Here is a 27,703-nt window from a genome sequence, read left to right on the forward strand (position 1 = left end):
TATATGGCAGGCAGAATAAAAAACCCCAAAGATGTCCATATCCTAAACCCAGGAATTGTGAAATAATAAATTTATGTTGTTTTGGGTTATGTGACACAATGTAATCAGTATTGCAAATGAAATTAAGGTTGCTCATCAGATGACCCTAAAATAAGAATAGTATCATGGATTTTTTAAGTGGGCCCAATGTAATCACAAGGATAAAGGAAAGAGGAGGTAGATGGGTCAGTGTCAGAGCAATGGAATGTGAGAAAGACTCAACTGGTCATTGCTGGCACTAACAATGGAAGGGGCCACAAGCCAAGATAAGCAGGCAGCCTCTAGAAGCTGGAAAAGGCAAGAAAATTGATTCCCTCCTAGATCCTCCAATAGGAACGTGGTCTTGCCAACACTTTGATTTAAGCCCAATGAGAACCATTTCAAACCTCTGACCTTCAGAACTCTAACGTAATAAATTTGTGTCCTTTTTAGCCACTAGGCTTGTAGTAATTTACTATAGCAGCAACGGGAAACAAATACAAACTGATTTCAGCATTATAGTAATGGGTACAATAACAGAAAATAAGCAATCTCAGGCAGATAAGCTGCAACACTGACTGTGAGTTCTAGGAAACATTATCCCCAGAAGAATGATTTTGTTTCCAGTTCTCTGGGCCTCTGCATTTGAAGCTGAGGTAGGGGAAACTTTTCTTCTTTCTCTACTTCTATTAATAAGGCTTAGTCCCTTTTGTCAAAGTGATTTATTGGGATGTGACCCTAGCTTCACTGATTGCTGGGTTACAATGAATCTTGGAAGCTATTCATAGATGCTTCTGATTCAGGAAGCACTATCAAGAGTCTGCATTCATGAACAGTAATATGGACACAGGTAATATTAATCCTGGCCTTCATGGCCAGTTCATATGTCTTCTCTTTAGGATTTTCCTGATCTTCTCACTATAAGAAATCTCTTCTATAGTGCATAGTCCCTTCTTGCTTGTAACTTAGCTATTATGCAGACATCTTCACACCCTGTCACAGTGGAAGGAGAACTGGACTAACGGTCCAAAAACCAGGCTACACATCTGGCTGCCAGTCCTGTGCCACGACCTCATATAGCTAGCACTTAGAGAGTGAAGTCCTTCCATGACCCATGCCCTGTATTCTAGTAGGCATTCTCTAAACATTTGTTCTGTGCTATCTCTTTTTTCTTTTTCTTTTTCTTTTTTTTTTTTGAAATGGAATCGCACTGTGTCACCCGGACTGGAGTGCAGTGGCATGATCTCGGCTCGCTGCAACCTCCACCCCTCTGGGTTCAAGCGATTCTCCTGCCTCAGCCTCCAGAGTAGCCGGGATCACAGGTGCCCGCCACCATGCCCAGCTGATTTTTGTGTTTTTAGTAGAGACAGGGTTTCACTATGTTGGCCAGGCTGGTCTTGAACTACTGACTTCAGGTGATCCACCTGCCTTGGCCTCCCAAAGTGCTGGGATTACAGGTATGAGCCACCATGCTCAGCCTACTCTGTGCTTCCTTTGTTCATCATCCATTGAGAATGTGCAGGGAATCTAAGGTTGGTGCAAAGGGGACTTCCAAGTCATTGAGACTTCACCCATTCTAATCTCATAGATAAGGAAAATGATCCTGGTGATAATTGTATGTGGGGTGGGGTAGAGGGAGAAAAGGAGGAAGAGAGGAGAAAGCACATGGATAAACATGGCAATTTGGAATTATTTGGGGAGGAGAATTTTGGGAACTATATGAAATGTTCTTTCCATATAATCTTGATTTGGTTTGGCTGTGTTCCCACCCAAAATCTCATCTTGAATTGTAATCCCCATAATTTCCATAATCCCCACATGTCAAGGGCGGGACCAGGTGGAGGTAATTGGATCACAGAAGTGGTTCCCCCAAGCTGTTCTCATGATAGTGAGTGAGTTCTCATGAAATGTGATGGTTTTATAAATATCCGACATTTCCCCTGCTTGCACCCACACCATCCTGCCGTCCTATGAAGAAGGTGCCTGCTTCTCCTTTGTCTTCTGCCATAATTGCAAATTTCCTGAGGACTCCCCAGCAATGAGGAAGTGTGAGTTAATTAAACCTCTTTCCTTCATAAATTACCCAGTCTCGAGTATTTCTTCATAGTAGTATGAGAACGGACTAACACAGTCTCTGCAACTCTTATACAACAAAATATGCTAAAAATATTCATTCAGTTTCTCTGCAGAATTGGAAGGCATTTAAGCCAAAGCCTGCTGAGTTCTGTTTCCCAAGTACTGTTGTGGTGCAAGAAATGAGCTTACACAGCTCTGAGAACACCCAAGCCAGTCTCTGGGAATCTCGTGCCCAAGAACTGGGAGGATCCAAGCTGATGAACTGGTGTATCTATGGCAGCAAGACCCTGGCCCAAATGAGCAGGAAAGTAACACAGGGCCTAGGAACAGAACTAGAAGTAGGGCCAAGACCCAGCCATGGCTACAACATCCATGAAGATGCCATTTGTCATACTTTTAAAACCACTAGTTCCATTTCCAAGGTCATCTGAAGCTGTGGCTGACAAAATGAAGCTGAAGAGATATTCTGTATTTCTAATTATAAGAGACCCAGAGACTGGTGGACCAGGGAGGCAGGATTAATTGAAAGAGAAATAGCCCCTTGATTGGCCCTTTCCTGGAGCCCTCTTTTATGCATTTTAGATCACATCTCCCTGGCCATCTATGAGAATCTCACAACAGAACACAGGCCCCATTCATCTATGTATCCTTAGATTTCTCAGTGCCTGGAGTAAAGGATTGCCTGTTTCTTCTCTTTCTCATTTCTCCCTCTCCCTTTTCTTCCTCTCTTCTCCCCTCCCTTCATCTTTTCTCCTTCCTCTCACCTCTATCCGGAGCTCCTTCTCTTATCTCATTTGTGTTTTCATTGCTCTCTTAACCTTGTTCCCAGGAAAGAACTTGTTACTAAATATTTACACTTCAGTATGAGGTTAAGGTCATATCCTACTTTTCTGAAGGTCATTTGCATTTTAAATCTTGTTTCTCTTTGTGTAATGGGGCCACAGTAAAAAACAAAACAAAACAAAACAAAAATGATGACTTTGACACATACTTCCCTTCCGATGTAAGAACCTTGGCTCTTGAGTGAGAATTCATGAAGTCAAGTCCCATCTCCTCAACTGCTAACACTGTAGTTTTGGGCAAGTTACTTAAGCTTTCGCATCTCAGCATTCTGATCTATATAATGGGGTTAATAATTAGTTATTCTATTGAGATATTGTGACAACTCAATGAGACAGTTTATGTAATGCACACAGCACACTTTGTGTCACATGGTAGGAACTCAGTATTATTGTACTACAAACTATAATATGTAAAAGAGATAATGATTATTATTATCCTGGAGAATCACTGCCCTAAAGCCAGCCCAGTGTGGTGGAATGTGACAGACACTTATTATAGAGAGATTACATCAAAAGGGATATGACAGGAGAGCCACAAATTGCATACTGGATTAAATGGGTAAACCCAGGAACTCATTCAGGTTAGGCCACAAAGACTGGGAAAAAGAAATTATGGAAATATGTCATAAATCCTAAGGAAAGCTTATATTCTAAAGCAAGTTTTCTGGTTGAACTTCCAAATAGTCTACTTATTTGTTTATGTGAAGATTACGTACTACACATGCTTTGATCATAAGATTCATGAGAACTATTTTCAAGATACATTAGTGCAATATTGCTGGAAGTGTCTTAGGATGGGAGGTAGTTTTTTTCCCCTCAGCTTTCTATTTGGAAATCCAGTCGACCTTGTGGATTCAATAGGGCATTCAAAACAGAAGACTGCAGTGCTTAATAGTTTAATGGATATCCATATACATATTTTAAAGAAGTCCATTCAAGACACATTTACTAACCTTTCAGAATGAGCCTTCAGCTAAGTGAAACCACTTGAGTCTGATCATGTTTGAGCAGAAAGTTCATCTGGAGAACATTTAGGAATTTTCAAAGTAATTGAGAAACCCCAAAATAGAAAGGCTTGATATACTTTAATGTGGAGGTGATGTGGAGGGTAGAGTAGAGGGTGCCTGAGGGTGAATAACTTTCATCATTTTGGTGAGAAAATCTTACAATGTGAAGAGACTTGAAGGGTCATACACCGACCTTGTCTTTGTTACTTGCCCCATCAAGTCCTGATGTTAAGTGGCATCTTTCACCAACTATCTAATCTCATTTTTCTCTCCTGACTTGGAGGTCTCAATTTGGCTTTACCACCCTGTGAATGCTGTCTCTTGTTTTGTTTTTGTTTTGTTTTTGAGACACGGTCTCATTCTGTTGCCCAAGCTGGAGTGCAGTGTCACAGGCAGCCTCTGCCTCTTGGGTTCAAGCAATCCTCCCACCTCAGCTCCCCAAGTAATTGAAACTACAGGCCCATGTCACCACGCCCAGCTAATTTTTGTAATTTTTGTAGAGATAGGGTTTTTCCATGTTGCCCAGGCTGGTCTTGAACTTGTGAGCTCGAGCAATCTACCTACCTCAACTTCCCAAAGTGCTAGGATTACAGGCGTGAACCACGGTGCCTGGCCAATGCTGTCTTTTTGTGTGCCCATTTATGTTCCTGGGAAAGTCACTTCTCCTCTCCAAACTCATTTTCAATGACCTAGATTAGGTTTCTCTCTTCAATGCAACCTTCCAGATGATGCCAACTATCCTGTTGGCTTGCTTCTCTTAGCTCCTATTGACTGAGAGAATACGTTTTCCTTCTAGAGCTTTACTTCTTTTTAACTTTTCAGCGTATCATCCTGATTTTTCTGTCCTAAGGAAGTCAAGGATTATGAAAAGCTAGAGGATTCAAAGCCACCTGTGTCCACTTCCAAGTCCCCGACCTTGAATAAGCCAACTCTGCTCTTTATACCTCCTTTTTATGCATTTGTAAATTTAAAAAAAATAGTATTTTATCTTTAAATGATTTCTAAAAGATTGTACAAATATGGATATAGGGGTGAAAAAAACTTTCTCTGCTTCCTTCTTAGGTTTAGTAGTTGGACCCTGTAAATTAAACTGACAAAGGACAGATTGACGGGAAAAATAGATAATAGAGTTTATGTACATGTGCAGTGCACATTCACATGTGAGAACTCAACGAAGAGTAACTCAAAGGGGTGCTTAGCATTGGGGGATTATATAATCATCCTAACAAGGGTGATAAATTGTGAAGTGACAAGACAAAGAGAAAAGGATTTGGGCTTCTAGGGTGGTAAATTGTGGAAAGAAAAATATACGGGGGAAATTAATGGAATATAAGGCTTATTTATAAGGTTTCTTATACAAAACCCACTGGTGCCAACTTTCTGCCCAGTGATTATAGTTGTTTCATCCTTCTCATACAGGAGAGCAGAAGGGAATACTTTACAAAGAGAAATTTACATATCTATCTCCTGCCTTGAGGCAGAAAGGGGGGAAGGTAGAGAGTTTTTCCTGAGTCTCCTATTTCAGTTGCATTCAATTGAAAATAACCCTTATGCCAAAGTGATGTATTTTGGAGTAACATTTTCTGATTCCCTTCATAGGTTAATCATCTTACATTTAAATTTGACTTAACTTGTTTCTATATGCATTGTAATTCTATGCATTTGAAGAGAGAACAGGTAGATTGTAAATATATCTAATTTTAACGTTTTTCCTCAATCTTGCTACACTTATTTTTGCATTTATTATAATGTCAACAAACAGTATGAGGAACATTTCTTAACCGAGACTATCGCCTGGTGAAATTTCAAACTGAAGCTATAACAAAGAAGGAAAAATGATCAATTTCAGGTTTTAGATAAATCATTTAGATAAATCATTAAAGGATTTAAATAATCCTTTAAATTTGAGATTATTTAAAGGATCACAGTGGATTGGGGCAAGGAAATGTAAGTCTACTGACCCTGTCTCTTTAACAGACTGGTCAATTGATTTGGACATGCCTCCTTGGAGTGAGTTTTTACTTCTCTAAGAGTTTCTGTCAATATTTTCCTTTGGAACTCTCTTATCCAGTTAAAGAGCCCCATGCAACATGGTGCAGAGGATGCTGACAGTCAAGCGGTGAATGATAAAGTAGGCAGAACCTGGTACCAAGTATACCCACATTCAAATCTCAGTTCTACCAAGTGCCATCTATCAGGCTTCGGGCAAGGGACTTAACCTTTTAAAGCCTGAATTTTCTCCTTGAAACCAAATTATTTCAGGGAACTATAAAAGGATTAAATTAGTTAATCTCTGTAAAAATTTTAGAGTAGTACCTGACACTTAAAGATTCTCCATAAATGTTGGTAGCTACTATTTTTGGAGTAAATCAGGTATAAGTCCTGGTTATGTCCCTTGTTGAATGTAATTTCATGAAAATAAATGAATCCCAATGCACCTTAGTTTTTTTTTTATTCTTCTTTGAAATAGTGATAATAACACCTAACCTATTGATTTGGGGTGACCTATTGATTAATTTATACATGTAAACTACATAATACAGTGCCTGGCTTAGAATCAATGGGTAAAAGCCACTAGTGTACCTTTGGTATTCCCTTCCTTTGGTATGAAAGACAGACCTCTACTGGACACTCATTACAATGTAAAGAAAGGGGTGAGCATGTAAATGAGGGAGGAAGCCAGCGTGTTTTAATATGACAAACTGGGTTGGAGCTAGTAAATTACTGCAATGAAATGATTGAGCCATGATCTGGAGTTACTTTTTTAAATTTTTAAATATTAAAAATAGAGGTAGAGTCTCACTGTGTTCCCCAGGCTGGTCTCAAACTCCTGAGCTCAAGTATCCTCCCACCACAGCCTCCCAAAGCGCTATGCAGGCAACTCTTCTTTCCCTGAGTGGCCCTAGATAAACATCGTTCCCCAGAGGTCCCCTGCTTCCCTAGACTTTTCAGACGAAGCATGAAACTCCTCTTATGGTGCTGTCGCCTTACAAAATCTCACAGCTGGGGGTGCATGTGAAAGAGTCCCCGCATACTTGGGAGCCAGCAGATTGGATCGGGTAGCCACAGCTGACAGAGCTCAGAAAGCATGTGGTAAATGTAACTAATGCAGATAGGAAAGGGCTGGACCTCCAATCAGCTGGCAGATTCTAAGTAGAGAATGCTGTTGTCCTGAAGGGAAATTCTATCTGAAACCAACAAAATCATATTCATGGGACTTTATGTGAATTTCAAAAAGGATAGGAATTTCATTCCTGGAAAAGATGTGGCAATGTTACAATGTGTCATTTTTTTTTTTTTGAGACAAAGTCTCGTTCTGTCCCCCAGGCTGGACTGCAGTGGCATGATCTATGCTCACGGCAAGCTCCACCTCCCGGGTTCTTACCATCTTCCTGCCTCAGCCTCCCGAGTAGCTGGGACTACAGGCACCTGCCACTACGCCCGGCTAATTTTTTGTATTTTTAGTAGAGACGGGGTTTCACTGTGTTAGCCAGGATGGTCTCGATCTCCTGACCTCGTGATCCGCCCGCCTCGGCCTCCCAAAGTGCTGGGATTACAGGCTTGAGCCACTGCGCCCGGCCGAGATGCGGCAATTTTAAAATATTTTACCAACTCTCTAAACCAAGAGATCAATTGGCAAATATTTGCTGAAATCTGCTGATAGAAATAAAAGGAAAAGCATGAATTTGGAAGCCAGACAAAGCAATGATTGAATTCTGGGGTTTCTAACTATGTGACCCCCTCTCAGCACTTTAGTTGTTTTCAACTACAATATGGTATGATGCAGGATTGAAAGACATGGTTACATTTAACTTGACCTCATTAATTTCTGTAATTTTTTTTTTTAACTTTGGACTTTCTGTAGCTAAACGTTGGAGGAAATTTCAGAAAATGGTTACCTAAAATATTTTTTTTCCCACTAATTACTAAAACCTGCTTCCCCTCCACAGGCTTGCCAGCATAACTGAGAAGAAAATGTTTGGATGGATGGGTGATTGGGCAGATGGATACAAGGATATCTCTCATAAATATATTATTCAAAATGAAAAGCACCTTTGGCAGGACCAGCGTATTTCTAGGACTCAAGGGAAAGAAACCACCCTGTGGGTTGAGACGATCAGCAGGTCTTCATGGGAAAAACACTGGAACTAGACCTGGGAGCGGGGGTGACAGGACCAGGGAAGAGCAGAGTCGTTTCATCCAAGCAGACCTTGCAGAGCCTCTAAAGAGTTGGAACTTCCATCATCACCCCACAACTACCATATGCTGGGCAGGGGACCCCAGGGACTGGGCTCAACTCCCCACAGACTTAGTTAATTCTTACATCAACCATGAGAAGGGGGCATTCCCGTTTAAAACTGAGATTCAGAGATGGAGCGGATTCTCCAAGGTCATGGAGCAAGCAAGGGCAAGGCTAGGATTGTACCCAGGTCTACCAACCTCAAAACTTGAGCATGGTATACTATAGTAATGATTCAAGTTACCATTATGGACGGTTACTGCCTCTATAAAGTCTCCTTCCTCATACCACCATACCCTTTCCCAAATAGAGTTGACTTTCCCTCCTCGTGTTCCCACTGTACTGCGCAGGCGTCTATCCGAGTGTTGGTGCATTTATTGGTCACATTTTACTTCATGCCTGCCTCCCCATTAAACTATAAGCTCCCAAAAGCAGAGCTGAGCAATATTCATCATTTGATCATTCACGTACCATTTTTAGTTCATCATAGCAGCTTAATAAATGCTAATGAATGACTGACTGAATGAAAGCGTGTTGCCTTCCAGTCACTATGTCCACTGCTTGGCAAGTTAGTTAACCTCTTCATGCTTTATTTTCCCCATCTGCAAAGTTAAAATTATTAGAATTAACTTATAATCTGCTACTTTTGTGGTAGATTAACTTATCTACCACGTACAGATGTAGGGATAAGTTAATTTTTGAAAAGTCACTACAATATTGATGAGCACATAGTAAATGCTTATTTAGTACATGGTAACTATTACTGTGATCACATTTTATTCCCATAATTCCCTTTAAACAGAGAACTTTAAATGAAGTATTATGATCTTGACATCATAGAATAGGACCTGTTATTAGAATGGTTAAGTGTCTTGCACAAGATCACATAGGGAGAAAGAAGCAGAACTTGCACATGTCCCTGGGGGTCTGAGATATTACTCACAAACCCTTATATTTCCAGTTCACATACAGGGTCCCTGTTGATTCTCTTCACCTCCATTTTTAGGTTGGGCTTCAGCAGAGTGGAGATAACCAACAAAGTGATTCAGCCAGTGTGGTCCTGGCACAGCACAGGGTCTGTTTGGAGTGGTTTGGACTAGCACACGTGATGGCATCTTTGCGACGGTGCTGTCCACACTTCCCAGTTGATAGGAGTCACCTGGCCTTCTTACTTAATAACACACACTCCAGGCTCCTCTGATGAGCGTGGTTTTAACAAACAAGCCCAGGTTGTTTTTATCATCAGGGAAGTTTGTGAAACTTTGCTTTGAGAGAGACTGAGGCCAGACTTTAAAGGACGATGGTGGTGCCCATCTTCCAAGGGGCAGTTATGAACATCTTAGTTGTTACTGGGTACTGCTCCGCCACGCCCTCCGTCCATGTTTGTAAATATAATATAAGGACTAAATCAATCTCCCTGATAATGCACCTCACTGTGATAGCAGAGACCAGAACAAGGAGTGGCGTGGCGGCGGAGGCTCAGGTGTTCTCCTTTAACAAAGTCATTGAATCACGGAGCTTTGCTCCTGCACTTTTCTCCCTGGAAAAGCTGCTTATAGACTTCCACGGGGGCTTTCAGAAAGGACCTGTAGGCACCAGCCACCAGAACTGATTATTTCCTAGCATTCAGAGAGGGGGCTGAGCTGTCTCCCAGAGGAGGCTCTAGGAAGAGAGAGCAACAGCTTTGGCAAAAAGGGGCCATTCGCAAGCTTCCCAGGCAGCAAACTAGCGCGCAGATCTGCCCAGCCTCGCATCCTCAGCGAGGCAAGCGCGCGGTGCTCTCCTGGGCAAGTTTTTTAGGAGTGTCCCTTCTCGCCACGGACACGGCAAAGTCTCCAGTTCTCCGACAGACGTTTCCCTTGCAGCTCTGAAGTCGAATTACTCGCCCGCTGGCTGCAGCGTAGAGTGGAGAGGTCCGTGCGCTGTGGTTGCGGGGGGAGCCCCGCCAGCCAAATGCCAGGATCAGCATGAGAGGCTGGACTTTAGTCCAGGTCTGTCCTCACCCCGGGGGACCGCCGGCTTTGCAGGGTGCAGCTGCGAGGAACTGCTCACTTTTTTCCCCTTGCAAGTCTTTGTTCCAAGCCTGACGTTGCTACGATTCTGTAATTAACTCCCTCCACTCCAAAGGGGTCTGGAGGCTGGGATGCTCTGCCAGCTCAGAGGATGTTGACTCTGGAGTGGGAGTCCGAAGGACTGCAAACAGTGGGTATTGTTGTGATTATATGTGCATCTCTGAAGCTGCTTCATTTGCTGGGACTGATTGATTTTTCGGAAGGTAAAGTGGTCGCTCCCAGTCTGTGCTGTTGGGCAGGTCTGGTTTAGAAGTAGATATAGATGCTGCAGAAGTTAAGAGGGCTTAATACTCAAAGTAAAAGTTTTAAAATATGCATGTTTGGCATAGAGCATCTAGTGACTGGACAGTTCATTTTGGTTTATCCAGATATTTTATATTAGAAGGGAAAGGATATTGTACCATTATCTTTCTATTTGAAAGCTACTTGGGTTTAGCATTTTGTGGGTTAAATATTTTTCTAAGGTGGGAAGTTAGGACTCCTATGGGGTGATAATACGGGTTGGTATTTGGTTGTCAAGTTCATGTTGGCTACCACGCCTTAATGTCATTAGTGATTTCATCCTATGAAAGAGTATCTTGATTTGTGAAGAGAATATCTGTGTGTGCCTCATTAGTTAGGAGGTGTGAGGGTGAACCCGGGTGGGTTATTATGATATAAAATGGGAGGGCTTTTGCTATGAAATTGAGTTAATGGGTGCTCAGCAAAAATGTGCTCGGAACACTTGATTTGCAAGTGTTTCATTTGCATTCCCCAGTGAGTCTCATTGCTCATGTGTCTCCTGAGTGGGCACTCATACACACGAGGCAGGACTGTTGCTATCAATAAAAATTAGATCCATCTAACATAAATTTTACTCTTGCTGTCCAAAATGAATTTTGTTATTCAAAGATTGGAGAGTTTTAAAAAGTTGATTAACTTTGCTTTAACTATTTGAATGTATATGTATGTATCAAACACACACACACACTTTTTTTTATAAAATAATGCTTTTACTAAAATAATACCCTTTGAATCATTTAAACCTAAATCATTTGATATCAATTCTACATGCAAGCCTTTCTCTCTTCCTAAGTGAAAGAATGGCGTCCCTGAGATACTTACTAATATTTCTTCCAGATATGGATATGATCTTTTATTGCCAAGTTATGAATATTTACCTCTCACATTGTGTTTAATGTGGGGAGAGGGAAATATTTAAACTTGCCTATGCTTTCTGTAATCTTTCTAACTATAGGAGCTAAGACCTGATAGCTATGATGACATCATCCCAAAGCACATCCGGTATACAGGTTGTTTCTGTCAATATGTTAATAATGGTCAATGTATCTTATCTTCAGAAAGGCCTTTTATTCTGCAAAGTAGGTTCATTAGATTCAAACTGTTTAGACAATATAAGAACATACATTCTCTTATAATCATCATATCTTCTTTAAAGTGTTCTCAATCAGTTCTGCTTTGACACAATACAAATAATACTGTAATGGTATTAAAACCTCAGAATTTAGTTCTTTTTCCTTTTCTTATATTTCACAGTAATTTTATTTAACCCCTGAAGGAAAATAATGCATAAGCAGGCTTCTCCAATGTTACACAATTGTCCATTCTCTTGTGATTTCTGCCTCAATGCACTAAATGCTAGTGTCTTAATACAGTACAAGTAATTTCAATTTCTATGATTGGAATACTTTGCTTCTATTTTATTTTGTCACCACGTTTTTGTTCTCTGGGCTTAGTTGAGCCATAGTCCCCAACTTTAGTGCATTGTACTGGAGCTTAGTTTCAGAGCTGGGTGCTAAAGGACAACCCCCACGAATGTATTGAGGAAGTCAACTTTCACAGTGCTATGAGGATAGCACATAGTTCTTATATTGTCAATGTTAATAATGTAGAAATTTAAAATCAAAAGTCCCAAGTGTAAGGTCCCTGGCAACGATTCAGCTTTTATTCTTCAAGGTCTGTTTCATATCACTTAAAGTTGAAGGTCTACAGATTCAAACTTCAAATTTGAGTTTCAACAAAATGAAAATTAGAATTGTAAACCTGACTCCCCCAAATAGAATCACAGAAATTTTGAGTTGATCTGAAATGTCTTCCTTGGGAGAGATATCTAAATCATATTCCTATCCATATCTGAATATATATTTCTATATCTACACACACACACATACACATAGAGATATACATAAATATTTTTAGATATTATGTGAAATGTTCAGTAAGCTGGAGAAAGTTTTGATTCCATATAGAATCCACGATCATGCTGAACCACAAGGATGCAGGTTATCCCCATACATGAGGGAAGACCCGCATATACTTGTTGAGCGAGTCCCTTTTTCCTCTGAAATACATGTTAGGAAATATTAGTCTGGGCCAACTCTTATTTTGCATAGGAGACAACTACAATCCAGTGAGGTTAACTGACTCGTCATAAGGCAAATGTCACTGGGAGCAGAAGCAGGTTCAAAAAATAAAGACTACTGAATCCTATACAGTGCTTTTCCTACTGCAACATACTTTTATACATCTTCCTTAATGTTGGGAAAAGGAATAAATGAAAATGCACATGGGAAGTTTCTGGAATTCTTGAGCCTTTTCCTGAATTGACTGTTAATATCATGTGAAATATTTGTGGCAGATGCATTTAAAAGAAAATCACATAATGGGCATATAATTTCTACAAGGTTTTGACCTCAATCCAGGAATGGGACCCAAGCATGGGATATAAATGAGCTAAGCCAGACTGCTGACTTTTGTCATAAATTAGAGGCAAGATTAGGACAAAAGCAAGCCAAGCTGTCTCCCCAGCCCCTTGCAAACCTCTACGATCTGCACTGAATTTTGACCAAATGTGACTTACATTCAATCATGATGAATGTCCAGTTCAAGCAGAGTCCAAGGATGAAGTCCAGTGAGAAGATGACACCTCTATCCTAGGCCTCCTGCCTGTTTCTTTAGACTATGACATTGTCTAAGCAGAAACAGAACCTGGACTCTTTGATCAGTAGCCAAGTAAAGGATTAAGAAAAAATTGCAGCTAAAGTGCAAACCGCCATAAAAAATTAGATTATCAGAACCTTCATGCTTTCTAGCTGCAAATAATAAAGGCTGACAGGGTTATCCCAATGCAAATTGCTAAATTCTTCATTAAGATTACATCACCTAGAAAATATAACCCACAAGAGGCCAGATAATTAGCCTCTTTTTTATGGTGGAGAAGTGCAGGTGAAAAGGCCCAGAGTAGAAGTTTGAGCTTCTTTTAGGCAGCATTGAGCTTACATGCTGTCCTCAGGAAGCGGTGATACATCAATGGTACCATCATGGAATATTTTCTCCAGTGTGATTTTCTATATAATACATTAGAAAGTACTTCTGAGTTGATTTGAATGAGAGAGTCCATATTAATGTTGAGATAAAGCAGTATTGCCTTAATATTTTCATCTCTAATGTTGACTAGAATTAGACATAGAAAAGGGTTAAGGGAAACAATTCCTTGTTTTGGTTTCCAATTTTGATGGTCTTATTTTTTTAAAAAAGTTTTAATTGAAATTCACGACTTAAGACTCAAAAGCAATTTGTAAAGAAGATCAAAATAACCAATGTGATTTTATTATGGGGATTTGAAATTTTGCACGTATTCACTCATTAGTAAGGGGAAGGAGAAAGAACACTCATGAGATTAAGCGCATCATTTCATACTTTAGCTTGTGATCTTGTCATATTGAATTCTAATGTGTGCAGGGTACCCTGTTGGGTATTGACTGAGAGGGTGGGAAAGTGTGAGATGAACATTGAAGTGCCCTCAACAAACTTCCATTCTAGTAAAGGAGACTACTTACTAAACAAGACAACAGGAAATAATGCTGGGCATAGGCCCAAGCCATGGCCGGTAGAAGCACAGGTAGAAAGGTTCATTCTGGAAAGGACTCCAGGGAAGGTTTAATGGAGAAGAAAAACTAGTTGTACAGGACCTTGGAGTGAGAGAAACGTTTCCCAAATTGGAAAATCCAGGAAGAAGATTCCAGGCTGAGCAAAGAAATTGAGCTGTGACTCTAGGCGCAGACAATGGGTGGCTTGCATGGATTAGGACAGTGAATTGAGTATGGCTCGTAGCACATGGGTCTAAGAACATTAAAATAAAATATGTGGCTGGATAAGTTACTTGGGGTTCAACACTAGAAGTGCAGACTTATTGCCTAGCCATTGAAGAGCCATTGACTCAAAGACTTCAACTTTCAGGGAGCAAGTGGTACAGATCCATGTTTTAGGTCGGTCAACCTGGGAGTAGGTGAAGATGAGTTCAGAGGTAAGAAGGTGGAAGCGGAGATACTAGTTATGCTTTTGTAGCAATTCAGATGGGAGATTAGAAGGACAAAAATCCACAGAATTCCCTCCTCAATAAAATACTTGGCGAGAACTGTTCATTTCCAGTTTTTCCAGAAGTTCTTATTTAATATGATATCCATGACATGCAGCTCTTTGGAAACAATATATTTCTACTTTATTTCAGAGCCACTTTGTTTGGCTTTATTAAATATCTTTTTTTATGAGAAAAGAAAGAAATGTGGAGTATGCAGAGATCATAACTATAGGTATAGTGGAAGGAACTTAAAACTTTAGATAGATTTATCTGCTGTCTTACAAGGTCTTCAATTATTGTAAACTTTTTATTTTGAAAAATTTTACACCTAAAACAAGGTATAGAAAATAGTGTAATGAATTGTCATATATTCATTATCTAGCTTCAATAATTATCAGTACTTTGCCATTTGTTATCATATGGCTTGCATTTAATAAATATTTATTGATTGTCTACAGTATGTCAGGCACTAGGCTAGGCTCTAGAATATAGAGATCAATTAAAGATAGTTGCTGCCTTCAAGAAACTCTCATTTGCATAGGAAGAAAAAGAATACTAACAAATAAAATATAATACATCATGGTAGATAGACCAGTACAAGAAAATCCAAGAAGAATGTAAGGTAATTAAGTCCAAGTGGAGGAGATGAAAGCAATCAGAGATGACTCCATGGTGGAGGTGACCTCTAATCCTGGTTTTTATGGATGAAGAGAAGTGTATAAGATTGATATGTAAGAATGGTGCTTATGCAAGTACTATATGTAAAACACTGGGTGAGGTAACACCATGTACAAGGACAGGGCCATGATACACCATGTGAAATTCCTGGAACAACAATAAAAAGTAGGAGAGGAGTTGACAGTTTTACTCGTTCTCCTTAATTGTACAATTATCCTTGCTGTTTAGCACAGTGCTTGGTATATAGAAGTTACTGAAGAAAATTATGGCCTGAACGCCATTTGCCTCCATACAGGAATAGTGCCAGTACACATCTGCTTATCCCACATAATAAATAACTTCCAGTACCATTTTCAGGTTTCCAAAGTAGCCTAAAACTATTGATTCGTTAAGATTTTTGTTATACATATTTTTTCTGTTAGTAACATTTCACATCAAAATCCCCTCGCAAAGTGAAGATACCTGCACAGCAAACACATCTGTTTGTTAGAACTCCTGAGCCAGGGAGATAATTTCAATTAAGATAACCAACAATGAGCTGCAGAATCCCAGCTTATAGGAACTCTGGTTTGCTGGAAAAGCAACACTTTCAATTCTGTAACTGGAAAAACGTTTAGATTTATTGCTAAAATATAACAAATATGTATTACTGTGTGGAAGGGAAGGGAGGATGGTCAGGTGTTTTACTGCCTTCGAGAAATTTCCAAATTGGTTAGAGGCCAAACAGCTCATGAGTAACTAATCCAAGATGAAAAAGTATTGTGAGAGGGAGTAAGGCCTTTAGAAAACTGAAAAAGAAGAGCCATCTAGAAAATTCTGGCGAAGGCTGCATAAAGATGGTAACATTTTAAATCTCAAGACTTGAGAGATCCAAAACTTTGACAGGTACAGACTAGAAATTAAAAGCAGAAATTTGAACTAGATTTTTAAAAGACAGGCAGTTTCCTGAACTCATTTTTGTAATCAGATTGGCACTAAAAATTTATTTAAAATACCAAGTTTCTGCTTGGACCTGGCAATGTGCTTGATACTGATTAGTTTGGGGACTATTATTTTCCAGTTCTAATTATTTTTACTTACTTTGGTAACTTGTGCCTCATCCAATCTGGAAGAGGAGAGCTATAATTTTAAGTGGGCAGTCAGGGGAGTGGAAGGGGAATGCCCGCCAGTCAAAAATCATCAGGAAACACACCTGTGGTTGAATAATTTTCTTTTATTATTCATTGCAGAAAGAGAGAATACACACTGCAGAGAAAGGTGGAATGTCTCAGAGAGTGTTAGGATTTATTACAGGGTTTGAGCTCATTTTGGTGCCTTTGGAGAAGGTTTAAGGGAGCAAGACATTGGCCTGGACAGGAAGCTGTCAAGAAGCCAGAGTCATGCTGTGATTGGGTAGCTGGTATCTACAAGTAGTGAAGACTAGACAGAGGTGAAAGCTGTAATAGGTAAAGCAGCAGCAGTTACTTGTATTAGCTGGGATAGGATATATTTGATTATTTTTGTGGTTTAAAGTTCATGTTAGGCCAGGCGCGGTGGCTCATGCCTGTAATCCCAGCACCTTGGGAGACCGAGGCGGGCGGATCACCTGAGATCAGGAGTTTGAGACCTGCCTGACTAACATGGAGAAACCCTGTCTCCCCTAAAAATACAAAATTAGCAGGGCGCGGTGGTGAATGCCTCTAATCTCAGCTACTCTGGAGTCTGAGGTGGGAGAATCGCTTGAATCCAGGAGGCGGAGGATACAGTGAGGCAAGATCATGCCACTGCACTCCAGCCTGGGCAACAAGAGCAAAACTCCATCTCAAAAAAAAAGAAAAAGTTCATGTGTTTGCTTCTGTTCAAACATGAGTATAGAGTGCTCTTGTTATATTGATCAACCGTGGGTCCACAGTGGTGTTTTCTGATGTCCATATTCTAGGAAATCACTTATAATCAGCAAGAAAACAACAAGACCTAACTAAGAAACCAGCTCAGCTCCTTCCGGGTGCCCACAGGTGCTTTTCATCGTCTCTCATATAACAAGGGAGAAGGCAGAATAAGGCGAGAGGGAAGAGTATAGGCTATAAAGCACACAGATTTGAGTTTAAGTCCTAATTCACTAACTGTGAACAAGTTACTTAATTCTCCCAAGCTTCGATGTCCTTTTCCTATAATGGGGTTAATAATCCCAGTCTTTGAAGGTTATTGTAGGGAATACTAAAATATAAAATATAACTGGAATATCTAGCTCTATTCTTCATCCACAAATAGGAGCCAATCAGTGCCTTTCTTGTAACTGTGTTGAAACAACAGTTGCCACATTCCAATTTCTTGAATTTGACTAGCCGTTCTCTGAAGAATGCTTCAGCTAGCTGACCTGTTAGACCCAGATTGTTGGGCCCAACCCATGGAGTTTCCAATTCAGTAAATCTGGAGTTGGGGTCTGGGAATTCACATTTCTAATGGGTTCTTACTTGAGAATCATGCTGCTGGTCCAGGGGCCAAACTTTGAGAACCATTGAGTTAGGTAATAAATTAGAAAGGCCAAACCCATGGTATCTGCAGTGTGTTCTGCGCCAAGTTGTCTGACGCCTGCTGAGCTTGATTCTCAAGCAGTGGCCAGCCAGCTTTTTCAGCAGTAAACGTTTTAGATTTTGTGGGCCATGCAGTCTGTCGCAACTCCTCAACTCTGTTGTAGTGCAAAAGCAGCCATAGATAATATGCAAACAGATAGGTGTGGCCATGTTCTAATAAAACATTGTAGATGCTCTTTGAATCCCATACGATTTTCATATGTCACAATATATTTATTTAATGTCTGCCTCTTTAACTATGATTTTACATGTGAAACAATGTTTAGCTGGCAGGTGATACTAAAATTGACAACAGATTAGATTTGGCCTACCACTGTATGTTGGCAATATACCTTGTTCTAGAGTTGGCAATAAAGGGAACCATTGAGAAGGGGGTCTCAGGTTGATGACTTATTGTTTTTTGGAAATTTAACTAGGTTTTTCTGTCCCTTCTGTATTATTGAGGGGGATGGAGGTCTAGTCTCTTTTTAGGGGGTTGGTGGAATTGTCTGCCAAATTGTCAAGTGATTTAAATTAATACATATGTGTTTGTTCAATAAAACGACTTCCTTTTCCCTGATTTCACACTGCTGGACCAACTTAGATAGTTGTTATATAAATTAAGCCATCTGCCTGGTATTGTCATACAAGGAATCAATGCTTGAGTGCCCTGTCCTACTGGTTTTCATTTTCAGTATTATTGTCTCTTGGAAAAGTTGATAATATACTCTTTTCATTGAGTTTGCAAACTCTTATTTCCTAGATTTGTTAAAGACCCATTTCAATTTTTAAAATTACATTGCTATTCACACTGAGCCTTTTGAGTCTAGGACACATACATTCAATCAACAAATAGTAAAAAATAAAATCACCTTAAACACTCTCTTAAAAATAAAAGATCCATAAGTAGTGGATAAGATCATGGTCTTTGAAGTGAGACAGACCTAGAGTTCATTTCCAGCTTTTCTTTTTACTGGCTGTGATCTTGGAGAAGATATAACCACCTGAACCCCAGTTCTCTCATTTGTAAAATGGAATACTAGTCGTAGCTACCTCACGGCATCATTGTGAAATTTAAATTAAGTGATACTTGTTAAAACTCTCCTTAGCACAGTGCCTGTCACACAGAGCTCAATAAATATTGGGCATTATTTATAGTGTTAACATCATTGCTTTCTTTGCTTTGCATAGTCATCATACCTATTATTAGCATAATCATTTATTCAGTCATCCAGGAAAGAAAGGTTTTTGAGTGTGATCTGTGTACCAAGAACTGTACTAGTTATTGAGAATATAAAGATGTAATTTTTACTATGTTGGGTTTATATATAAATGAACATACCAAGAAATTAGTTTAGTAAATTGCCTGGGCCTCACATCTATGTAGATTTTAGAGAGGCATAAAAGAAAGATTGACCAATCCTATTTAGAAAGTGGAGAGCATCAGAAAGGACTCAAAGAGCTGATCTTTGAGCTGCATCTGAGCAACACTTTTTAGCACTCAGCATCAAGCAGACTTGAGAACCACTGGCAATTGATAAATCCTACTTTAGCATTTCCAAGAACACCTCATGCTGATCTCAGTTTCAAATTCCTGGCTTATATTATTCACAGAACTCCTTCTCCTACACAAATGCCACTCTTCTTTCCCCATTTCACTTTAAGTGAAACCCACCCTCTCTTTAATACCACCCTTTCTTCCTAATCTGAATTCAGTTACTCCTGATGTATGTAGTACAGCAAACACAACACTTAATAATGAACCCTGATGCCCTGTCCCTGAAATCACCTAATTTGTGTTCATTCATTTTCTCTCCAGCTGAACAAGAGAGAACACCCTACCTCAGTACAGTGTGAATTTTCCCTGTGTTTCCACGGTATCCAGAGCTGTATGGAGTGTGTTACCCAGGCTCGAGGATACAGGCATAAACAGATGCCTTGTGTTCTTGCACTTCACATTGTTGTGCTTTGCAGATAATGTGCTTTTTACGAAGTGAAGGCTTCTGGCAACCCTGCTGAGCAAGCCTTTTGGTGCCGTTTTCCCAACAGCATGTGCTCACTTTGTGTCTTTGTGTCACATTTTGGAAATGTTTACAGTATTTCAAACATTTTCATTATTATTGTATCTGTTTTAGCGATCTTTGACTAGTGATCTTTGGTGTTACTAGAGAAATTTTTGTACCACATACACCAGGAATAATCGAGATCGGATTAGGAGCACCATGAACCACATCCATATAAGATTGCAAACTTAATCTATAAATACTGTGTGTGTTCTGACTGCTCCACTGACCGGCCATTCCCCAATCTCTCTCCCTCTCCACAGGGCCAGCCTGTTCCCTGAAACACAGCAATATTGAAATTATGCCAATTAATAATCCTACAATGGCCTCTAAGTGTTCAAGTAAAGGGAAGATCATACATCTCTCACTTTAAATCAAAAGCTAGAAAGCATTAAGCTTTACTGAGGAAGGCATGTTGAAAGTCAAGATTGGCCGAAAGCTAAGCCTCTTGTGCCAGTTAGCCAAATTGTGAATACAAAGAAATCATTCTCAAAGGAAATAAAAAGTGCTACCTCACTGAGCACATGAAGGATAAGAAAGCAAAACAGCCTTATTGCTAATATGGAGAAAGTTTTAGGGATCTGAATAGAAGATCAAACCAGCCATAGCCTTCCCTTAATTCAAAGCTTAACCCAGAACAAGACCCTAACTCTCTTCATCTCTGTGAAGGCTAAGAGAGGTAAGGAAGCTACAGAAGAAAAGTCTGAAGCTAGCAGATGTTGGTTCATGAGGTTTAAGGTAAGAAGTCATCTCCATAACATAAGAATGCAAGGTGAAGCAGCAAATACTAATGTAGTAGCTACAGCAAGTTACCTAGAAGGTCTAGCTAAGGTAACTACACCAAACAACAGATTCTCAATGTAGATGAAACAACCTTCTATTGGGAGAAGATGCTATCTAAAAGTTTCATAGCTAGAGAGGAGAAGTCAATGTCTGGTTTTAAAGCCTCAAAGGACGTGCTGACTCTCTTAGCAGCTAATGCAGCTGATGACTTTAAGTTGAAGCCAGTCCTCATTTACCATTCCAACCTAGACTTCACCAGGATTCTATTCCATCTCAAGAAACCACTTTCTTTGCCCATCTAGAAGAAGTTACTCCTCATTTGTTCTAGTTTGATCATGAGATTGTAGTAGTTCAGTTAAATATTGAGGGTCCACTTCTAAGTCTAGTTCTCTTGCTATTTCCACAACATTTGCAGTTACTTCCTCTACTGAATTATTAAACCCCTCAAAATCATTCGTGAGAGTTAAAGTCTACTTTTTGGCTGATTTAAAAGTTATGCTAAATCTACTCTGCCTGTGTTCTATAAGTGGAACAAAGCCTGAATGACAAAACATCTGTTTACAGCATGGTTTTCTGAAAGTTTTAAACCCACTCCTGAGACCTACTGCTCACAAAGAGATTCCTTTCAAAATATTAGTTCTCAGTGACAATGCACCTGGTCGTCCAGGAGCTCTGATGGAGATGTATTAATGTTGTTGTTATGCCTCTGAACACAACATCCATTCTGCAGCCCTTACATCAAGGAGTAATTTTGACTTTCACATCTTATTATTTAAGAAATACATTTTGTAAAGCTATAGCTGCCATAAAGAGTGATTCTTGTGATAGATCTAGACAAAGTAAATTGAAAACCTTCTGGAAAGGATTCGCCATTCTATATGCCATTAAGAACTTTCACAATTCATTATTGGAGGTTAAAATAACACAGGAGTTTGGAAAAAGTTGACTTCAGCTCTCATGAATGATTTTGAGGGGTTCAATAATTCAGTAGAGGAAGTAACTGCAAATGTGGTAGAAATAGCAAGGGAACTAGAATTCGAATGGGGAGCCTGAATATTTAACTGAACTACTACAATCTCATGATCAAACTAGAACAAATGGGGAGTACCATCTTCTAGATGAGCAAAGAAAGTGGTTTCTTGAGATGGAATCGACTTCTGGTGAAGATGCTATGAACATTATTGAATTGATAGCTAAGAATTTAGAATACTACATAAACTTAATTGAGAAAGCAGCAGCAGGATTTGAGAGGATTGAGTCTAATTTTGAAAGAAGTTCTACAGTAGATAAAATAACAGCATCACATGCTACAGAGAAATCTCTTCTGAAAGGAAGAGTTCAATCAATGAGGCAAATTTCATTGTCTTATTTTAAGAAATTGCCACAATTACTCCAAACTTCAGCAACTATCACCTTGATCAGTCAGCAGCCAACAACATTAAGGCCAGTTCTACCAGCAAAAATATTATACTTACTAATCTTTTCGCAATATTGCTGAAGAATCAAATGATTGTTAGCAATTTTTAATAGTAAAGTATTTTTAAAGTACAGGTTGCACATTGTTTTTTAGACATAATGCTACTGCACACTTAATAGACTACAGTATTGTGTAAACATAACTTTTATATTCACAGGAAAACCATAAAAGGAAAGTATGATTTGCTTGATTGTGATTATTTTTATTGTAGTGGTCTGGAACAGAACCCACACTATTTTTGAGGTATGGCTGTATTTATCAGTGGGTTCTTCAATTGCATCTTTAATAGATTGTCCTTTTAAATCAATATACTTGTCCTTTTAAACCAACATGCTTTTTAAATCAATATACTTGTCTTATCTCAACCTCATCCCCGTACTGGGAAGTATACCTTAGGCAGAAAAAAAGAGGCTCTGACTCTGAAACTTCTATGGCTCCTTCTCCCTTTCTTCTGTGCCTATCTTATGCTCTAGTGCTAGCAAACTCCCCATCGTTTTCCAAACACTCTCTACTGTTTCATCTTCATGCCTTTCTTTGAAGTATGAACGCTCCTCCTTCTAGAACACATCTCTTAGGTGTTCACATGATTCTGATTAACTCCTTCTTATCCTTTAAGCTCAGCTTAGGAGGTATTTTTTCCAGAAAACCTCCTTTGAACCACCTAGTTAGATCAAGTGCCTGTTTCATAGTACTTCAAAGTGCATTAAACTCTTGATTTCTATGTCGTTCTCTTTTGATAAATTTCAAGCATCACGTAGGTAGAACACTTATCTTTCTATCCTCAACGCCCTATGGGAGTGAGTGAACTGTTAGGTGGATCATGGACAGGCAAGTTTATTCAGAGGCTCTGGTAATATAATAGGTTACTCAGAATTTACACAACAGGCTTGAATTAGTATATTAATAATTTTTAAACATTTTGTTTTAGGCAGGGATTCTCAACATTGGCACTATGAACACTTGGGTCTGGATAATTCTTTGAGTTACGTGCTGTCTTCTGCACTATAGGATGATTGACAGCATCCCTGGTCTCTACCAAGTAAATGCCAATAGCACCTTTCTGGGAGTTGTGACAAGCAAAAGTGTTTCAAGGCACTGCCAAATGTCCAGTGGGTGCAGGGTAGGTGAGATCACTCCCCCAACCCTCATTGAGAACCTCAGAGTTGAGGTATAACCAAACACAATTTGTAAGCCTTTATATATACATGCTTTCATAAATTACAAAACTAAATTTAAATTTGAAAACATCAATGCACTGAAAATTATTGGAAACCAAACCCGAGTGTTGGGGAAGTATATGATTTTCTATTACAGAGGTAATAAACAATCATTGAGGAAAACGTATAAATACAAAAGAAAGAAACATGAGGAAAATACCCCCAGTCCCACCATTCTAACAATAACCACTGATAATATTTTCATTTGTTTATTTTCAATATTTTTCTCCATGTATAGCTGATCGTTTAAACTTAGTAATATTGTATTACTATAAAATTTTACACAGATTTAAATTCAATATTAGAACACAGGTATTTTTACATTAGATTACAGATTTTTCATAAATATTTTAATACCTATATTATAGTCTATAAATGTGTATAATATAGTTTACTAATCCTGACTTTAGAATAAGTAATTTCTTCTTTTAGTATTTGGAAAATTATGTAATAAATTATCTGTGTGTGAAGTTCCTTATGTATTTAGAATTGTGTTCTTAAGATAGAGTCATAGAGTGGAATTAATGGAACAAGAGAATGAACTGTTTCAAGTCTTCACACACACACACACACACACACAGAGACACGGCAAATTTGCATTTCAAAAGGGACACTCAAATTTACCTGTCCCACTGTAATGTGGGGAGTAACCAGTGGTTTGGGCTCACTGCAGTGTCAGGACATGCTATTGATTAGGGTACACTTGGAAGGTGAGCCCTAATGACATGCTGACAAGCTCAATGTTAATGGGTGTTAGTGATTCCAAGAACCTTTGTCTTAGGAATGGACTGCTAATGGCTTTTAAACCAATATTAGGAATTTTAATTTTCTGTAAGTATGAAATTCTCATTAGAGCTTGAAAATACTTTTCCTGTTCTCCTCTCTTGTCAATCCAGATACATCCCTTTATGAAAAGGGCTAACACTTTTATCAATTATCACATCCATTTTAACCATCAAGCCTGGTACTAAGCAGGCATTAGATTATTCATGGAAAGAAAAAATACACTTTTGTACCAGATGAAGTATTTCCTGGGTCTGTTTATTTAGGAGGAAAATTGGCATGCATAAAACTATTGCTATGCATATTCAGATAAATATTTCCTGGGACTTAGTAGTAGATGTGCTTTACTTAGATGAATTTAAATAGCAGGGAGGCAGTAAAGAGAGTAATATCTCTATTTATTTTTATACTTTAAGTTCTAGGGTACATGTGCACAACGTGCTGGTTTGTTACATAGGTATATATGTGCCAGGTTGGTTTGCTTCACCCATCAACTCGTCATTTGCATTAGGTATTTATCCTAGTACTATCCCTCACCCAGCACCCCACCTCCAAAAGGCCCTAGTGTGTGATGTTCCCTGTCCTGTGTCCATGTGTGTTCTCATTGCTCAACTCCCATCTATGAGTGAGAACATGCAGTGTTTGGTTTTCTGTCCTTGTGATAGTTTGCTGACAATGATGGTTTCTGGCTTCATCCATGTCCCTGCAAAGGACATGAACTCATCCTTTTTTATGGCTGGATAGTATTCCATGGTGTATATGTGCCACATTTTCTTAATCCAGTCTATCATTGATGGAGATTTGGGTTGATTCCAAGTCTTCACTATTGTGAATAGTGCCGCAAAATACATACGTGTGCATGTGTCTTTATAGTAGCATGTTTTATAATCCTTTGGGTATATACCCAGTAATGGGATCGTTGGGTCAAATGGTATTTCTAGTTCTAGATCCTTGAGGAATCGCCACATTGTCTTCCACAGTGGTTGAGCTAATTTACACTCCCACCAACAGTGTAAAAGCATTCCTATTTCTCCACATCCTCTCCAGCATCTGTTGTTTCCTGACTTTTTAATTATTGCCATTCTAACTGGTGTGAAATGGTATCTCATTGTGGTTTTGATTTGCATTTCTCTGATGACCAGTGATGATGAGCATTTTTTTCATGTGTCTTGTTGGCTGCATAAATGTCTTCTTTTGAGAAGTGTCTGTTCATATCCTTTGCCCACTTTTTGACAGGGTTGTTTTTTTCTTGTAAATTTGTTTAGGTTTTTTTCTAGATTCTGGATATTAGCCCTTTGTCAGATGGTAGATTGCAAAAGTTTTCTGCCATTCTGTAGGTTGCCTGTTCACTCTGATGATAGTTTCTTTTGCTGTGCAGAAGCTCTTTTGTTTAATGAGATCCCATTTGTCTATTCTGGCTTTTGTTGCCATTGCTTTTGGTGTTTTAGTCATGAAGTCTTTGCCCATGCCTATGACCTGAATAGTATTTCCTAGGTTTTCTTGTAGGTTTTTTATGGTTTTAGGTCTTACATTTAAGTCTTTAATCCATCTTTAGTTAATTTTTGTATAAGGTGTAAGGAAGGGATCCAGTTTCAGCTTTCTACATCTAGCTAGCCAGTTTTCCCAGCACCGCTTATTAAATAGGGAATCCTTTGCCCATTGCTTGTTTTTGTCAGATTTGTCAAAGATCAGATGGTTGTAGATGTGTGGTGTTATTTCTGAGGCCTCTGTTCTGTTCTATTGGTCTATATATCTGTTTTGGTACCAGTACCATGCTGTTTTGGTTACTGTAGCCTTGTAGTATAGTTTGAAGTCAGGTAGTGTGATGCCTCCAGCTTTTGGTTTAGGATTGTTCTTTTGGCTTAGGATTGTCTTGGCAATGTGGGCTCTTTTTTGGTTCCGTATGAACTTTAAAGTAGTTTTTTCCAATTCTGTAAAGAAAGTCATTGGTAGCTTGATGGGGGTGGCATTGAATCTATAAATTACCTTGGGCAGTATGACAATTTTCATGATATTGATTCTTCCAATCCATGAGCATGGAATGTTCTTCCATTTGTTTGTGTCAAGAGAGTACTATCTTTCATAAGAGGCATGCCCATGTTCATCTCAAGTAAATGTGTGGGGTATCTTGTTCATGTGACAAAGATGAAGACCAATAATCATAGATATTTTGAGTAAGAAGACATGAAAGCTCATTCAAACTTCTCCAAGATATAGGTCATGATAAAGTAACGAGTTGCCCAGGGTCCCTTTGTGACTTAATAGTAGAACTTAGTTGTAGAGGCAGAATGGTACTAAGGTTAGGACACACTGAGCTTTGAAGATAGGTCAAATTTTTCCAGAAATGCTGCTGGCTGTGGTCCTATGCAAATCACCAAACCTCTCTGAACCTCAGTTTCCCTGCCCATAAGATGAAAATCATCATAATGCCAACTTCACAGAGTACTTCTGAGACACAGAATAATTTTGATACAAGCCACATACCTAGTATTCATTTCAATGGTAAGCACTCATTAAAAGTGCCTAGTATTGTAACCTAGATTTTCTAATGGTTACTTTAGTGTGTCTTCTTCATACGTAACTATTGGTAGGAAGAATCCCAAACATTGTGAATAGAATATTGCCAAAAACATTATTTTCTTTATGCTGATTTTGAGTATTTGTCTCTTGTAAGTTATAGTAAGCTTAGTTCTGTTACACATGAGATAATCCATAGGTATTTTCCATTTTTATAGATAAAGAAATTTCTTCAAATTTGCGAGTAACTTGACTACATTATGAACTAGCAATCAGTAGAACTGGAATCAACCACAATCTTCTGAAGTTAGAGCTCAAGTTTTTCTATGTTAATCTTCCTTTTAGTACTAAGTGTTCTTTTTTGTTTTCTAAATCTCTATGATAAGTGAAGACATACTCTAAGGTACCTGGATTAGTAAGATCAGGATAGTACATTTAGAATCAAGTACTTTCCCCAGACATCTAATTGAACAGAATTAAGGATATGTGACTTAATATGTCAGCAAATGCATAGTTATTAATGGCCTGTCACAGAAATTCTCTAACAAATAAACAAGAGAATATCGAAGACCAGACAGCAATGAAGTAATTGGTGACGTGATTCCAAATTTAAACAAATTACAGGGGAAAATGCATAATGAAAAAATAATTAGAAGACTGAGGCACCTGAACAAATATCCAACTCCTACATCTGTCTTCACAATATTCAGCAATCCCTAAATATCTCTGGTGCATTGAGGTTGGAATTAGCAGAAACTTCTAAATATTACTTTAGTGAAAAGTCAGAGTTAACTTTTTCCTGTTACTGTGAAGTTTCAAGGAGACACAGAGGAAATTAGCCAAATGAATTTATTCATGACAACAGAGGTTATATAGCTAAAGCTCTCTTTGAAAACGTACCTCATTAAGAATGTGCACAGACGAGATTTTAGTCTAAAAGTTTAATGCTCAAAATAATAAGTTAGCCTCAGTATTATTGTATCTCTCTTCTGTAATGCATCAACAATAAAACTAACAT

General features: G+C 38.9%; 1 protein-coding gene across 8 annotated transcripts in view; it reads left to right on the top strand.

Moving 5' to 3' along the window:
• The window catches only part of KCNIP4 (potassium voltage-gated channel interacting protein 4), a 1,168,224-nt gene that overhangs the window by 944,390 nt on the left and 196,131 nt on the right, over nucleotides 1-27,703 (top strand). The window contains exon 1 of one of the 8 annotated variants that reach the window (XM_031664099.1): nucleotides 7,494-10,458. The exons of 6 other annotated variants lie outside the window; for them this stretch is intronic. In XM_031664099.1, coding sequence (XP_031519959.1) covers nucleotides 10,347-10,458 — 112 coding nt within the window. In that variant the 5' untranslated portion in view covers nucleotides 7,494-10,346. Of the gene's footprint in view, nucleotides 1-7,493; nucleotides 10,459-27,703 lie in introns of those variants that run through there. One more of the 8 variants, XM_003898537.5, reaches the window with a different exon arrangement.

The sequence above is a fragment of the Papio anubis genome, chromosome 3 (assembly GCF_008728515.1).
Source record: "Papio anubis isolate 15944 chromosome 3, Panubis1.0, whole genome shotgun sequence".
NCBI classification, from domain to species: Eukaryota; Metazoa; Chordata; class Mammalia; order Primates; family Cercopithecidae; genus Papio; species Papio anubis.